We start from the raw sequence: 15,355 nt of genomic DNA on the forward strand, positions 1-15,355 counted from the left end.
TATCAAAACAGCCTTTTGCACCAACCAAAAAATAGCCAATATCCTCAGAAACCCCAAAGATAAAATCCAGTTGGAAAACCAAGGGGTCTATGAAATACCCTGCAAAGTCTGCCCAGCCACGTACATTGGACAAACAAACAGACGAATAAATGCACGTATCGCAGAACACAAGAATGCCGTCAAAAAAGAAGAAAAATCTTCCTCTCTTTTCCAACACATGAAAGAAACAGGACACGAAATTAATTTTGCAGATTCCAAATTGCTCTTTAACATGGAACATCACCACAAGAGAATAATCATGGAAGCCATCGAGATAGAGAAACACCCTCACAACATGAACAAGCGTGACGACACGTCCCGCCTGCCAGACATCTGGAAATTAGCCCTCCCCACAAAAACCGACACCAGATCCAGAGGCACACAGAACGCCACCACCAATCAACCACACCAGACCCAAACCCAGACCCTCTCCACAGATAAATTACAGACACCATCCAGTAACCAAACCATAGTGGCACCTCCGGATGCTGCACCCCCCTGCAATCCCTACACAGATCTGGCTGGCACAGGGCACAAAACCACAGCTCGCCCCTATACACGAAGCCAAGCCAAAGCACAACTAAGTGCAGTACAGCCATCTTCCCAGAAAAACTCTTCACAAATTCAAGAGGTCAAGACACGAAGGCTTTAGCAACTAATCCACACCTAATGACCCACCTAAGTGGTACTCAGAATATCACTCAAGAAATCACTCAAGATATCCCTCAAGTAATTAAGGAACAAAAGAAGAAAAGAACACTAGCCTGGGAACTTCCCCTCTGCCCAGAACTTTTGAGGCAATACACCACACCCCTCTACAGTATTTATAGGAACTCAAACACTGAGATCCCGCTCTGTTCCAGTAACAAGAAGCCGAAAGCACCAGCCTGAAGATGACGAGTGAGACCTCGTCGAAACGTCGCCTAGACACCCCAACTTTTACACGGGAAGACACCCGAGGACACCAAAACCTGCATTCCTGTACCCGTGAAAATCTACGAAAACAAATATCTCACCTCTACGGGGAGGAAACCTTCCAGCTGACAAGAACCTACGAGAAACTAGAAATCCGAAGAGCCACCATCTTATGTGATCTCTTGTTCCTACGCAACTGCCGAGACAACAACTTAATTCCCACATGCTTCCAACTTAAATTCCACTCTAAAACCCCAGCTACCGAAAGGATCCTGAAACGAACTGAACTATCCCTAATCAGAAACGAACTACATAAGAAAAGATACCTACTAAACCAAACCAACAAAGATCTGCTCACTCTTCACCTCAAACTCTGTAACAAAATCCACCCTGCACTCTGGGACAAATGCAAACAACTAGCCGTCTGGAGAGCTGAAACTGAGACCTCACATAAGACAGACACACACACCAACAAACTCCACAAACTAGAGAGACGCCAGAAGCCCAGCCACCCTCCACAACAACCCATGAAACAAACAGTACATAACATATCAGACAGGATCCTCACCTCAACTGAAACCAAAGTACTCTCCAAAGGTTTCAACTTTGCAGTTACCCCGAGACGCATCCCCACGGAAAACATCATATGCGGAGTCGAAGCTAGCCTAACCAAAATCAACCCAGATGAAGCCAATAAAATCAGACTTGAAGTCACCAACATCCTCTGCTCCAGCAAACCACCCAGAAGCAATTTACACAAAGAAGAACAGAAAGCACTCACCAACCTGAGGAAAGACAACAACATAATCATTCTCCCAGCAGACAAAGGTAATGCCACTGTTGTGATGAACACATCGGACTACCAAGCAAAACTATCAAATCTACTCCAAGACCCTACCTACCAACCTATAAAAACAGATCCCACCACCTATCTGGAAAAAACCACCAAATCCAAAATAAAAGCATCTCCTATCAGTGAAGAAATCCAGCTAAGAATCATCCCCAGAGAAAAATCATCCAGATGCCCCAAACTCTACGGCCTCCCCAAGATACACAAAGAAGGAACACCACTCAGACCAATAGTCAGCTCCATAGGCTCACCTCTACAAAATCTCGCTAAATTTCTCGCTAAGCAACTTCAGCCCTATGCAGAATCCATCTCTTCACACGTTACAAACTCCTTCCAGTTCATAGAAACAATAAAGAAGCAAAACCTACATCCCGATGACCTACTTGTGAGCTTCGATGTTGTATCTCTCTTCACACAAGTGCCCATTAATGAAGCCTTGACAGCCATTCAAAACAAATACAATCCCCCCGAATACATCCTGGACCTGACCAACCACTGCCTAACCAACACGTACTTCATCCACAATGGACAAAGATACAAACAGATAGAAGGAGCACCTATGGGATCACCCCTCTCACCGGTCATCGCAAATCTGTACATGGAACACTTTGAAACCAATGCTTTAGACAAGTCAGAACACAAACCCAAACTTTGGCTCAGATATGTTGACGACACCTTTGTAATTTGGCCACACGGGAAAGAAAAACTAGATAGCTTCCTCACACATCTCAACAGCCTACACCCCAAAATACAATTCACTATGGAAATAGAAGCCAACAACCAGCTTCCCTTCCTTGACGTCCTAATCTACAAAAAACCTGATGGCTCCCTAGGACACACTATCTACCGGAAAAAAACACACACCAACCGCTACTTACATGCTCAATCACACCACCACCCTGCACAAATAAACTCCGTAGCCAAGACCCTCATCTCCAGAACCAAACGCCTGGCTGACAAAGACCACTTGACAACTGAGTTACAGAATCTCTCAAATGTGTTAATCGCCAATGGATACCAGCAAAACAGGGTTAAGAAGCTAATCCAAAAAGAAACACCCCCCAAAAACCAAGACACGGAAGAAAACAATGGCATGGCCCTCCTTCCTTATATCAAGGGCACTACAGATAAAATTAGCAAAATCCTCCATAAACACAATATCAAAACAGCCTTTTGCACCAACCAAAAAATAGCCAATATCCTCAGAAACCCCAAAGATAAAATCCAGTTGGAAAACCAAGGGGTCTATGAAATACCCTGCAAAGTCTGCCCAGCCACGTACATTGGACAAACAAACAGACGAATAAATGCACGTATCGCAGAACACAAGAATGCCGTCAAAAAAGAAGAAAAATCTTCCTCTCTTTTCCAACACATGAAAGAAACAGGACACGAAATTAATTTTGCAGATTCCAAATTGCTCTTTAACATGGAACATCACCACAAGAGAATAATCATGGAAGCCATCGAGATAGAGAAACACCCTCACAACATGAACAAGCGTGACGACACGTCCCGCCTGCCAGACATCTGGAAATTAGCCCTCCCCACAAAAACCGACACCAGATCCAGAGGCACACAGAACGCCACCACCAATCAACCACACCAGACCCAAACCCAGACCCTCTCCACAGATAAATTACAGACACCATCCAGTAACCAAACCATAGTGGCACCTCCGGATGCTGCACCCCCCTGCAATCCCTACACAGATCTGGCTGGCACAGGGCACAAAACCACAGCTCGCCCCTATACACGAAGCCAAGCCAAAGCACAACTAAGTGCAGTACAGCCATCTTCCCAGAAAAACTCTTCACAAATTCAAGAGGTCAAGACACGAAGGCTTTAGCAACTAATCCACACCTAATGACCCACCTAAGTGGTACTCAGAATATCACTCAAGAAATCACTCAAGATATCCCTCAAGTAATTAAGGAACAAAAGAAGAAAAGAACACTAGCCTGGGAACTTCCCCTCTGCCCAGAACTTTTGAGGCAATACACCACACCCCTCTACAGTATTTATAGGAACTCAAACACTGAGATCCCGCTCTGTTCCAGTAACAAGAAGCCGAAAGCACCAGCCTGAAGATGACGAGTGAGACCTCGTCGAAACGTCGCCTAGACACCCCAACTTTTACACGGGAAGACACCCGAGGACACCAAAACCTGCATATATATATATATATATATATATCCTGACAGCTCCCATAGGCAACCCACTGTGATGCCAAAATATATTTTTTACCACTCTCATGGTCCCCTGGTGTGATTCTGTGATGCCACAAGGTTTTGGCAACCATCCAGAAGACCTCGAAACTGTGTTCTAGGGGGAAAAAAAGCGGAAACCCACTTTTACACTTTGGCCATGCCCACTTTGAAATGTGGCCCCTGGAGCATTGACAATGCGTCAGTGAGGCCCTTGGCCCCCCAAACGTTAGCCACTCCTGTCATAAAGAGTAGCTTCTTATTTCAGTGTGTACGTGTGTGATTTTATGATGACATTGTTGCTGGATCTGACTTTGTTGTTATTAATGATGTATTAATGTTTTGGATTTGGAAACTTTAAATGATGTAAGCCCCTTTGTGGGTAATTTGACTGCACAGTGAGCTGGCATTCCCAGTGATTGAATGGACAGGCTTTGGGTGACATGTAGACCCTAGTGAGCTGGTTGATGCGAATACTATAGTGGAGTGTTTATGAGTATATGGTCACAGGTAGGCATCCCTCTTTCTCTTTCAAGTGTCAAGCTGTTTGGAGTTCTCCACAGCTTTATTCAAATGCTAAAAAGGATATGTGATGTACCTGACAAAATATACCTAACAGAGGTGTGGTATACCTGCCAAACTGACCCTGGCTATTATTGGTCAGAAAGAGCCTGAGGTCTTCCCTCCAAGGGTAGGGGAGAGAGCCTTTAAAAGCAGATCTTCCATTGCAGCTTGGACCCTTCTACGATCAGAGTCCAGAGAGGAAGCTGACTCTCTTTGCTACCTCCTCATAAGCAGACTGAGATCACCGTGCTATTAGTAAGTAGGACAGAAGTAGTCAGCTTCTGGAGTCATTGGGCTCTTTCTGTTTTTAATAATTCCGTGGGACCATGTTGCCCTCTTCCTTACTTAATTTAATGAAGTTTCACAATTGGACGAGTGAAAGCAGAGTGTGATTGCCACCCTTGGGATTCAGAAATCTCAATGTGCCTAGACCACTTTGGGTTTCAAGCTAATGGAAGTCATAAGACCAGAGTGCGTAAAGCCAGGAATTTGCCCAGTTCTCTCTGGGAGAAGCAGAGAGCTGGCTTTATACTCCTGTTTAAATTGCAAGGGATTGGCTGGAGGCATGAAGCATGCGGGTCCAGGAACCAGGGCTTTAACACTTAATTGAGTATCCCGTTTCCCCCTTTGTTTCTGGGGCTGTAGGTGACCGAGAAGGATGGTGGTGGAAGCTACTGTCAGATAGTAAGACCTAGTTGCTAGGGCTGTGGGGCTGTTGGGCAGCTGCTGTGCAAGGATGGGGTGTGAGACACTCTGCTAAGCATCTCCCCTTCTCCACAAGGTTCACTTATGTTCCTTGACCAGATGTAGCTAAGGAGGACGAGTCCTATGCAGAGCAACTTGCTCTTATCACCCAATGAGTCTTTGGGCTCAGCAGCGGCAATGAATGAATGAATGAATATTTCTTCTACTAAGAGAACACAGGGCAGTGTACCATAAAACAATATCATATAATCTATAAAAGTGCAACTAACTATATGAAATCAGATTTATTTCAAAGCTTAATTGGTGAATACTCACTGTGACCATCTCCAATGTAGTTTTTGCTCCACCCTTTGCAGGACAGTGAACTAGCAGTTTCCATGATGTAGAGAAGCCAAAAAAATGATGAACCACGCCCCCCTCCAACACACACAGTCCCCCCTTCTACTTGCTTCCTTATTGTAGTAGTGCTTGAACGGGATTCTGTTTAAAATGCTTTGTGATGCAGTTCCATTTGTAACAGACCCTGAAAGGCTGCTGATCCCAGAGTGATCTAATCACAATTAACAATTGTCATGGTAACCAGAGTTCTTAGCTGAAATCTGTGCATTCAGGAACTATGTGTACTAAAATTTTGTAAAGAAAAAGCATGTTTGGGATGGGGCCACTGTAAAAGCTGGAGCCTGATTGTCATTTTAAAAAAAGAATTCATTTAAAATCTACTTCAGCTGAAGAGCCCTCTTGGCACTTGCCAGGGCGTCCGGTGATAATGGCCATTACAGATCTCTCTGTCCCTGACCTAACTATTTTGTCTTCAAATCCAGCCTATGGCAGCTGGAGCAAAAGGAGAGGTAGTGTGAAGTCCCAGCTGCCTCAGCGTGTGCCAGGCTGGTTGTTTGGATTTAAGCTGTGGCTGTACTTGCATGTTTTGGCACATGGTCTTGGAGGCGGTGGGCCAGAAGACTTTCCCTACAGCTGTCATAGACATGAAGCTGTCATGAAGATCAGGGACAAAACATCTTGAAATGAGGGATGTAACGAAGAACATAAATCTTAGTTTAAGGAGAGCCAAAGGTCTTTGTGCTAGACGAGAGTCTTAGGAATTCAAAATGTCTAAGAACTGCAGCACAAAGAACTGGGTGGTGGCAGTATTTCACCCTCTTGTTAACAAAGGTGCTTGTTTGAAGATGAAATGTGGGTGCAGCTTCATGGCAGTTCTCTTGGTGATGGGATGTGTAGATGGGAATGATTCACAGGGCCAATGCAAGAAGTGCAGCCTGCTCTATATCAGAAATAGTGTTAGCGCAGGATATATTTCCCACAGCCATTTCCTATCTTGTGGGGGGTGGCGGTGGAGCTTACCATCCTTCTAGCTTAGCACTAGAGTGCAGAACCAGGAGCTCAGGCCTATGTGGTGGGTGATAATCTTGAACCAGTATTACTCCTGTAGTGCAGCAGCTGATGCAAAATTTCAGCCATCGTGGATCCTCAGGTGGAGCTTGACAAATATTTCATTTGATTGAGGGGAGGAGGCAAGAGTTCTCCAGATCTCTGAGCCTTTGATGAGTGGTCAATTATAGCAGTCTTCTAGACTGAGAGTAGATTATTGTGACGATTATTGAATCTGGCCTGTGACTAACCCCTTTCCTTGATGAAAGCATTGTAAGGTTTTAAAACCTTATTGCTCTGTAATAGATGTTGGAGGCCAAATGATGTAAGTTGCCAGCCTTAGCCTTGTGTTCCCCATCATTCAGCTTAGTCTGTGTTGAGAACTTGAAAGCTTAACAAATGCTGAACTCTTGCCTGCTTTTAGGTTCCAGGTAATTTTCACGTATCGACACACAGTGCCACTGCACAGCCTCAGAATCCTGACATGACACATGTCATCCACAAACTAACCTTCGGTGACAGGTTACAGGTGAGTCTTGAGTTAAGATATCTCTTAAGAGGATGCAATAGAAGATGCACTTGCTAACTGTTAAACTTTTATGTATGTTGTTGAATAGTCATATGTGGCATAAAAGGTTCCAGAGGGTGAAGAAGTTACATTTTTAGTCTGACATAATCTACTGTGAGACATAAAAGTATTTGGAAAAGGGCTGCTTCCCCCACCCACCCCGGAAAATAAAGAAGTATACCTGATTGGTGCTTTTAACCACATACGTATTATACGATGAAAATCCACTTTCATGATACAATATACATTTGTCCCTTGGATCCTGAACGCCTTGGAAGTTGAACGTTTTGGCTCCCAAATGCCGCAAACTGGGAAGTGAGTGTTCCAGTTTGCAAATGTTCTTTGGAACCCGAACGGCTGACGCAGCTGATGCGACTTGGTTTTAGAAGTCGAACGGACTTCCGGAACGGATTCCGTTTGACTTATGAGGTACAACTACATTAATAAGCAGCAGTTGTAGCAACAGCCTTTTTATGTTGGATTGCATACCATCCATTCCCTCCTTTTCTTGACAGTTATATTCTGTGTTTCTTGTTTTTTTATTCTTTGCTAGGCTCTGTACTTTTATTTTGAGAACCCAATAAAAATTACAAGTAAAACAAGCCAGTGGGCTGCATTTTTTGGTAGGGGGAGCATGCTGCAATGCTTCAAATCATTTGCTAGTGTAAAGGGTTCAGGCTGTAGCTTCCTTATTCTATAAATTGTTCAGTGGGCTCTGCTCATTCACATTTGCCAGGGGATGCTCGCTGCCTGGTTTATTTTCTGTTCTGCATTTATTCCTATATCTTAGGAATAGTAGGTGACATTCACACTACTAAATATGTGTGGTTGTGCCTTGGTGACACGTATGGGAGTGATATCCTTGGGAATATGGACTGTCGGAGAAACCACCAGACACTGCTTTGTCTCTGCCGAAGAGAAGTATTTCAGTCAAAAGTAGGAGTCGTCAGCACAGACAGTCTCCTTCCATGCCCTTCCCCAAATCTAGATGTTTTCAGTAGTGAAGGTTTGGCAGTAGCGGAGAAAGTGGGGGCAGGGTGCACCAGCCATCACGGAGAGCAGCAGGTGGGCTGCAGGGCCTCACAGGGGTAGCTAGGCGGCATGAGTGCAGCCACTGCCTGTCCTTCAAGAAGCCAGCTAAGTTTAGGCAATGTTCCCCAAGGCAACATTTCCCCAAAACGCTGAACAACTTTGGGCAGTCTCTTAAAAAGTACTTCACCCCAGGTGCCGGCGGAGATTGCTATACCGCTGAGGTTTGGATTTAACTGTTGTGAACGTTACCATGTCACTCATTAGTGCTCCTTCGCCAGACTTAAGTCCCCATATGTTGATGCCTACAACCCCTATCATCCCAATGGTTACATGGCCAGTGTCCTGGGAGGATTGGAGTTGCAGTCTAGCAAAATGGGGACTTCAGTTTGAGGATGGCTGCTACAATCCTTCCTCTATTCCTGTGCTCTTACGGAGAACAGAGGCTGGAAAGAGAGATTTCTTTTACCATCTCTCTCTTTTTCGTTGTGGAAAAGCACATACTTGCCCCGCGGCCGGTATCCTCTGTAATGTTGTTACATAACTCTCAGTTTCACAATGGGGATGTCTCACTGTACACCACCCTCTTCACCTACATTTCAAAGACTTCACTTCGCAAGAGTTGCACTAGTATTTGCCATCACCGCCTACTCACCACACGTACCAGCCATGCTTTTAAAACCATACTCTCATTGCAATTTTGGCTAATCAACACAGGCATTTCATTACACTTGCTTCACACACACCTATTCCTCAAAAACCTTCCTAACACTCGTCTGGTTCTTGCCCTTAGCTTCCATGAGAACCATTAACATATCAGCTTATTTGGCCCATCTGTGGGCACTCAAGGCAGCTTGCCTTACAACAGCGATGTACAACATCCCCATTAAAACCAATATCAGTAAGCTAAAAATGCGGAAGCATCCTCAAAACGCCATCACAGAACCAGCAGCGTTATTCAGCAGCTTTTAAGATCCAATGGGATTTTGCCTTCACATTCCTTAAAGCACCTTGGGAGTGACTCCATTATGTAATGCTCAGGCACACCTCTGCAATGGGTATTTACCTGAACCCATCCCTTCCAAATTGGTTTCAGAAAATACCCGCTGCCTATGTGTACATTTTGTTCCTGAATCAAGCTGGTGTTTCCATGTGCGTGGCCACCCTCCCACACCTGCCCTTCACCGTGCCGGTTGCCTTGCTCGTTTCACCTGTAGAATATTATGGCATGGGGGAAAAGCAGTTACTGCCATGCTGAAGTTTTTTACTTCAGTGAACACAGAAACCTGCCTTACAAAAGGTCAGACTGTTTGTCCATCTAGCCTACTCTTACTTATTCTGACTGTGCATCGTGAGCGTTAGATGAAAGCTCATTAGCTGACTTTTCTGAAGGGGAGGGGAATTGATCATTTGAATTTTGTAAGGGCGTAATTGACAATAGGTAGGTGCCTTCGCTCTACCTACTGAAAACTTTTCTGTTCCAGTGGGTCTAGTCAGATACAGTATATTATTTGGTCACATATGTTCTTAATTTTTAAAAAAATGTTTTACGTTGTCTGTTGTTGTTTAAATGTTTTAGATGCTTTTAATTGTGCTTCTTTTAAAAAATAAAATGTAATTGTATCTGCCCTGGGCTTCTTTGGGAGGAAGGGCAGGATATAAATGTATCGTATTTTTCGCTCTATAAGACGTACCAGACCACAAGACGCACCTAGTTTTTGGAGGAGGAAAACAAGGAAAAAAATATTCTGAATCTCAGAAGCCAGAACAGCAAGAGGGATCACTGCGCAGTGAAAGCAGCAATTGCTCTTGGTGTTCTGGCTTCTGGGATAGCTGTGCAGTCTGCATTCCCTCCATAAGACGCACACACATTTCCCCTTACTTTTTAGGAGGGAAAAAGTGAGTCTTATAGAGCGAAAAATACAGTATTTAATAAGTAAGAAAGTAAGTATTAGAGAAAGAAAGCTACCTTAAAGTTGTACCAAAAGAACCCTTTTTGGTTTTCTGTCCTCAAGACTTGAAGTCATGAGACCTGAATCAAATAATGGCCTTGAATTAATACTAGCACGCTATCTTTGATGAATGCTACATATTTCAGACAAGATCGTGCATATAACTCTGCCCTCCTGGGGGAAGATGAACTCCCCTGACCCGTAGAGCTGAGATCAGCTCTTTTCAGAAATGCTGCTTCTTATTAAGCTGTTCTGATAGCACATCTGTGAATGAGGTCCTGTGAGAAAGAGTTGCAGTCATCTTTCTGTATAATCCTTCAGTTGTCACTGTGTCGCTTGGTACAGGGTAAAGCCTCTTGATGCTAATATTTTGAGTAGCATCACAGAAGACCCAGATGTGCCATCCAGTTACATTTGTCACCCTTGTGTCACTTGCCCCTTTTGTTGTAATTGCACGAGGCTTGTGTGTAATTACAAGGAAGCTGAACTGGGGGTGATGTGAGTACTAATAACGGAGGAGGTGTTTTGTGGGTTTCCATTAATTTTATATTGTTTATATGTTTTGATTTTTATTGACCACCCATTAAACATAAGGTAGTCACACAAAGTTTAAAACAATAAAATATTCTAATTTATTAAATTTGTCATATTAGATTAATAAGAATGCCTATGTACAAGCACACACAACATAAAATCATTCTAAAACAGCATGTAAGCTCCCTGCTAAAAATAATTTGCTCCAAAGACAAGAATACACTAAAGCATTGTCATTATTGTTTATTTATTTATTTACTTGTACGCCACCTTTTTTCCTGACAGGACTCAAAGCAGCTTAAAGACAAAAACAACAACCTCTAAAGACATAAATTGATTGTGGAAATACAATTAAACATATAGAATTAAAACTATACACATATATAAAGTCTGTTTAAAACATATCTTTTTTAAAAAAATAATAATTTTATTAGCCAACCAATCAAATCAAATCAAATCACATCACATAAATTCTGAATTACAAAGCCGAATTTTAAATTTTTGTTGAGGGGACCCATATTTCAAGTTCCGAAGGGGGATTCCGATCATCTTCTTGCTACTGCGTTAATATCCAAATCAGTCCAAATAATGTTCATAATTATATCCAGTCTTATCTTGCTGTTTCCACATCACATCTTGTTCGTATTTTTTTTCTTTTTTTCTTTATGATCTCTTCTGATAATCTCCTTAAGCAGATAAACACCAATTATAATCCTGTGTGAATTTTTCCGTTCGTCCAATCCTCATATCAAGATGGTTTCCATATATCATCGCTTTCATAAATAACATCGCTCTTTCCATCATTAATCTCGCAGATCTGTCGCTCTTAAGTCCCTCTGAGGAGTCTCACCCACAATATAAAAACAGCTCTGTTCCTCCTCCCAGACTTAAGTCCTCTGACAGAACTTGCCAACATGGCGACGGTATTTTTAACTGCGTCATTCCAAAGCTCTTATACTTTTCCACGATCTTCTTGAAACATGCTTTGGTTAGAAAATTATCTCCACACAGACATAAATCCACAGCTTAAGTCATTAAAGCAGCATTTCTGACTTGGGGGGCGGGATTCTTGGTTTGTTTAAAACATATCAATAATTACAATAAAAACAGCACAGCACAAGCCCTTTCATTAAAAGCAGTTAGTTCCTGAAAGCCTGTTGGGGAAAAAAGTCTTCACCTGCTGGTGGAAGGAGAACAAGGAGAGAGACAGTCTAGCTTCTCTAGTGGGGAAGTTCCAAAGTTTGGGAACAGCCACTGTGAAGGTCCTCTCTTGCATCCCACCAAGCATGCCTATGAGGGTGGTGGGACAAAGTGAAAGGCTTCCCCCAAAGATCTCAAAACCTGTGCAGGGTTGTATGAGGGAATAAAGCATGGATTTTTTAAAAGAAAATCTTCATTTGGCATTTCAATCTTCATTGAAAACATCTTGGGTCCTGTATACGTTACTGCTTTAAAACAACAATGAGGTTATTTTTTTAAGCTGCATTTCAAATTTCATTTGTCTGTCATTGTACACATCAGAGTTGTTGATTGTGTTTCTAATTTGCCCACTGTCTGTCCACATCAGTGAGTGGAGAGGGGTGTAGATCTATTCATTTGGCTTACATTTTCAGATTGGATTGAAGCTGGTTTGGGGGAAAGCACTTCCAAGTGCAGCATTTGTCAAGAGACAACAGGATAGATGTATATTGTGGCTAATGCTGTGTACAGACCGGCAATCAGAGTGCACTGGATACATAATAAGCGGGAGAGTTACCATTTACTCAGGCTTCAGTGCACTCCTACTTCTGGTGTTTGAGGCCAAGCGCACATGAAGTTAGCTGCAATCCGAATGTATCTTGCAGTTTCTAGAGAAAACCTGTTGTTTGATGTATTTCCCCTCAAATCAGCTTCCAACTGATTTGAATTTGTCGGCTGCAGATAAGCTGCGGTGAGTACATTTGAGACAGCTGTTGTGCATGCACAGATGTCAGCACATGTGTGGACAACAACTTCATTGAATAGAAGTTTGCCGGGGAGAGGGGGGAAGGTTGCTGGTATGGGAAAACAAAAAAGGATGAAGACATTCCAACCCCGCTATCTCTCTGTGTGTAGAGAGTAACATAAAAATATGACTTAGAACATGGGGGGTGGACGGTACGGTGACCTTGCTGCATTTTAAGCTGCTAATGTGTACATAGCTTTAGTGTATGTACTAGGTGAGCCTCATTGGGGAGGGCATTTCCTAACTCTGGCACTACTATTGAAAGGCCCTTTCCCTAGTGGCCACTTGCCTCATCTATTTAGGTGGAGAAAGGCTTCTGTCTTCAGGTCCCATTGTTGGTCTGTGAGGTTCTTTCTTATATTGGATGGTTTATAGGCTTAGGGCTATTGGAAGAGAGTGAGAAAGAGCTCTGCTATTTGCAAAGTTCTTTACTTGTGTTGATAGGCTGCACTGTAGTATATTTCACATGCAAGGTCAGTGCAAATGTGAAAAACCTATTGCCCAGAGAGGATGAGAGATAACATCAAATTAAATTGCACAAAACGACTTTAAGCTCCTTGCCTCTCCTTCTACCTGCAGTGCTGAAGCTTCCACAGTTACAAGCTAGGTTGTCTCTGGAAGTATAAAAGAACAAACGTAATACAAAAGTTAATTCTAAGCTCTTTCCCTTTCCAGGTCCAGAACATTCATGGAGCATTCAATGCGTTGGAGGGGGCAGACAAGCTCAGCTCAAACCGTACGTACACTGTGTTTTGCAGGGTCTTATCTGGGGTTAGTAAAGATGCCTTGATTGTCAAGACTGGTAGGAGCTAGCCAAATTTTATTTAATTCCAGGGACATGAAAACTGTGTACACATCATATATTTAAAAGGTATGACTTTCCCCAAAGAATCCTGGGAACTGTAGTTTGTCAAGGGTGCCATGTGAGTAGTAAACTATAGTTCCCAAGCCTCTGCCGGGGGGGAGGGGAGTCATGTGCTTTAAATGTATGGTGTATATACACAGCCATAGAGTGTACGGCTCTTTAGAGACTAACAAATTTTATAAACTTTTTGTGAACTAGAGGCTGTAATGAAAGGCATACATGGTGATAAGTGGGAGGGGGTGGGGAGTGAATAGTAGGCAGTGAGGTCATAGAGAAGTGAAATGCAAAAAAGGGCAGACAGTGACAATCCAGTTAGAGCTAGAATATATGTATGCAAGATAAGCACGGTGACCCTTTTACAGCGGTAGTCATAGGCGATAAAACAATCAGCTTGGTAATGATGAGGTAATTGACATCTGTAGTGGGAAAGGAAACCGTTGTCTCTGTTCAGACCCACCCTTTGTGTGCGTGTTTGGGGTGCGTGTGTGTATAGATAGACCGATGTAGTCTGCAACTGAGGATTACGCTGCATACATCTGACGAAGTGAACTCTAGTCCACAAAAACATGCGTCAAATCTTGTTAGTCTTTTTACCGTGTCATCAGACACCTTTATCTTTTTACCATGTCACAGCAGACTAGCACTGCCACCCCTCTGAAAATTCTTACAGTCTTTATTTATGTTCTTTATATAGCTGGGTTGTTATCAAATAATATTACAGTGGCTATAGGGATAAATTAATTTGATTTCCCCTTTTCCCTGGCTATAGAACAGAGAGGCCCAGATTAAAAAAACCCATAGTTTGCCTGCTTATAACAAAAGTTACAGGGAACAGTTGGTCTTCTAAAGTGTTGGTGTGCTCCTCCGCCATGGATATAGGATTCCTAAACATCCTAGAGACTTTGGGCACTGAGTGGTCTATGTGAACCTGACTGATCTTTTAAGTTCAGCTTCAGAGGCCCTGCTGTGGCTGTTCCTTACCCTCCATATTTTTTAATGTATTCTTTCTTAGCAGTTTAATTTTGGCTGTATATAACCATTCTGGTGACTTTTAGTGGAAAAGTAACTTGAAAACATTTGATATAAATACCTAGATACAGAAAGGAGGCAGGGCAAAGAGAGACAGACTTGCAAGGTTTTTAAGAGCATCTGTGTCATAGCCAGGAAATGAGCCTGATCCTAACCAACATCTTAATTTTTGGTATTTCCTTCCTTGGTGTTTACTTATCGGCTGTCATGAGTTAGTCTAAATTGGGCATGTAGAACACTTCTGCAGTCTGAATGTGCTGCTCTACATCTTAGCACCGCTTGCAGTGTATTTCCTACTCCATGAAACACACAGCAGAGGGAAACTCTGGCCCCCTATTTCCCCCTCTGCCCCATGAAGTTGTATTAAAAGGCTTTATCCCAGGACATTCTTTCTCTGTGCTGTCAGGTGCTGTTGAGACCGAGTGGTTGCTTTCCTACTTTTGGCTTGATTATCCATGAAAGCAACCATTGCCAAGGATACAATATATGAAATGAAAATAGTGCTTGAATGTTTTAATCCCAATGGGAAGGACTGAGTGTAGAGAAATAAACTATATAGTGTGCCAGTCCTCTCTCCAACCTGGAGTATTGTGCTCATCCTATCAGCCAGCCCTCGGAAATTTTCTAGATCCATTTCAATTGGGGCTTAGGTCCAGTTTTGGCACAGAAACTGCTTTGGTCGCCCTGTAGGATGCCCTCTGTTGGGAGAGAGATAGGGGGAAATGTGC

The 15,355-nt window shown here is 43.0% G+C and overlaps 1 protein-coding gene across 2 annotated transcripts in view; it reads left to right on the top strand.

Moving 5' to 3' along the window:
* The window catches only part of ERGIC1 (endoplasmic reticulum-golgi intermediate compartment 1), a 78,272-nt gene that overhangs the window by 53,412 nt on the left and 9,505 nt on the right, over window positions 1-15,355 (top strand). For both annotated transcript variants that reach the window (XM_083483849.1, XM_083483848.1), the window contains exons 6-7: window positions 7,091-7,195; window positions 13,409-13,469. In XM_083483849.1, coding sequence (XP_083339975.1) covers window positions 7,091-7,195; window positions 13,409-13,469 — 166 coding nt within the window. The remainder of the gene's footprint in view (window positions 1-7,090; window positions 7,196-13,408; window positions 13,470-15,355) is intronic.

This window comes from Podarcis liolepis (genome assembly GCF_965112155.1).
Source record: "Podarcis liolepis genome assembly, chromosome: 2".
Lineage (NCBI taxonomy): Eukaryota > Metazoa > Chordata > Lepidosauria > Squamata > Lacertidae > Podarcis > Podarcis liolepis.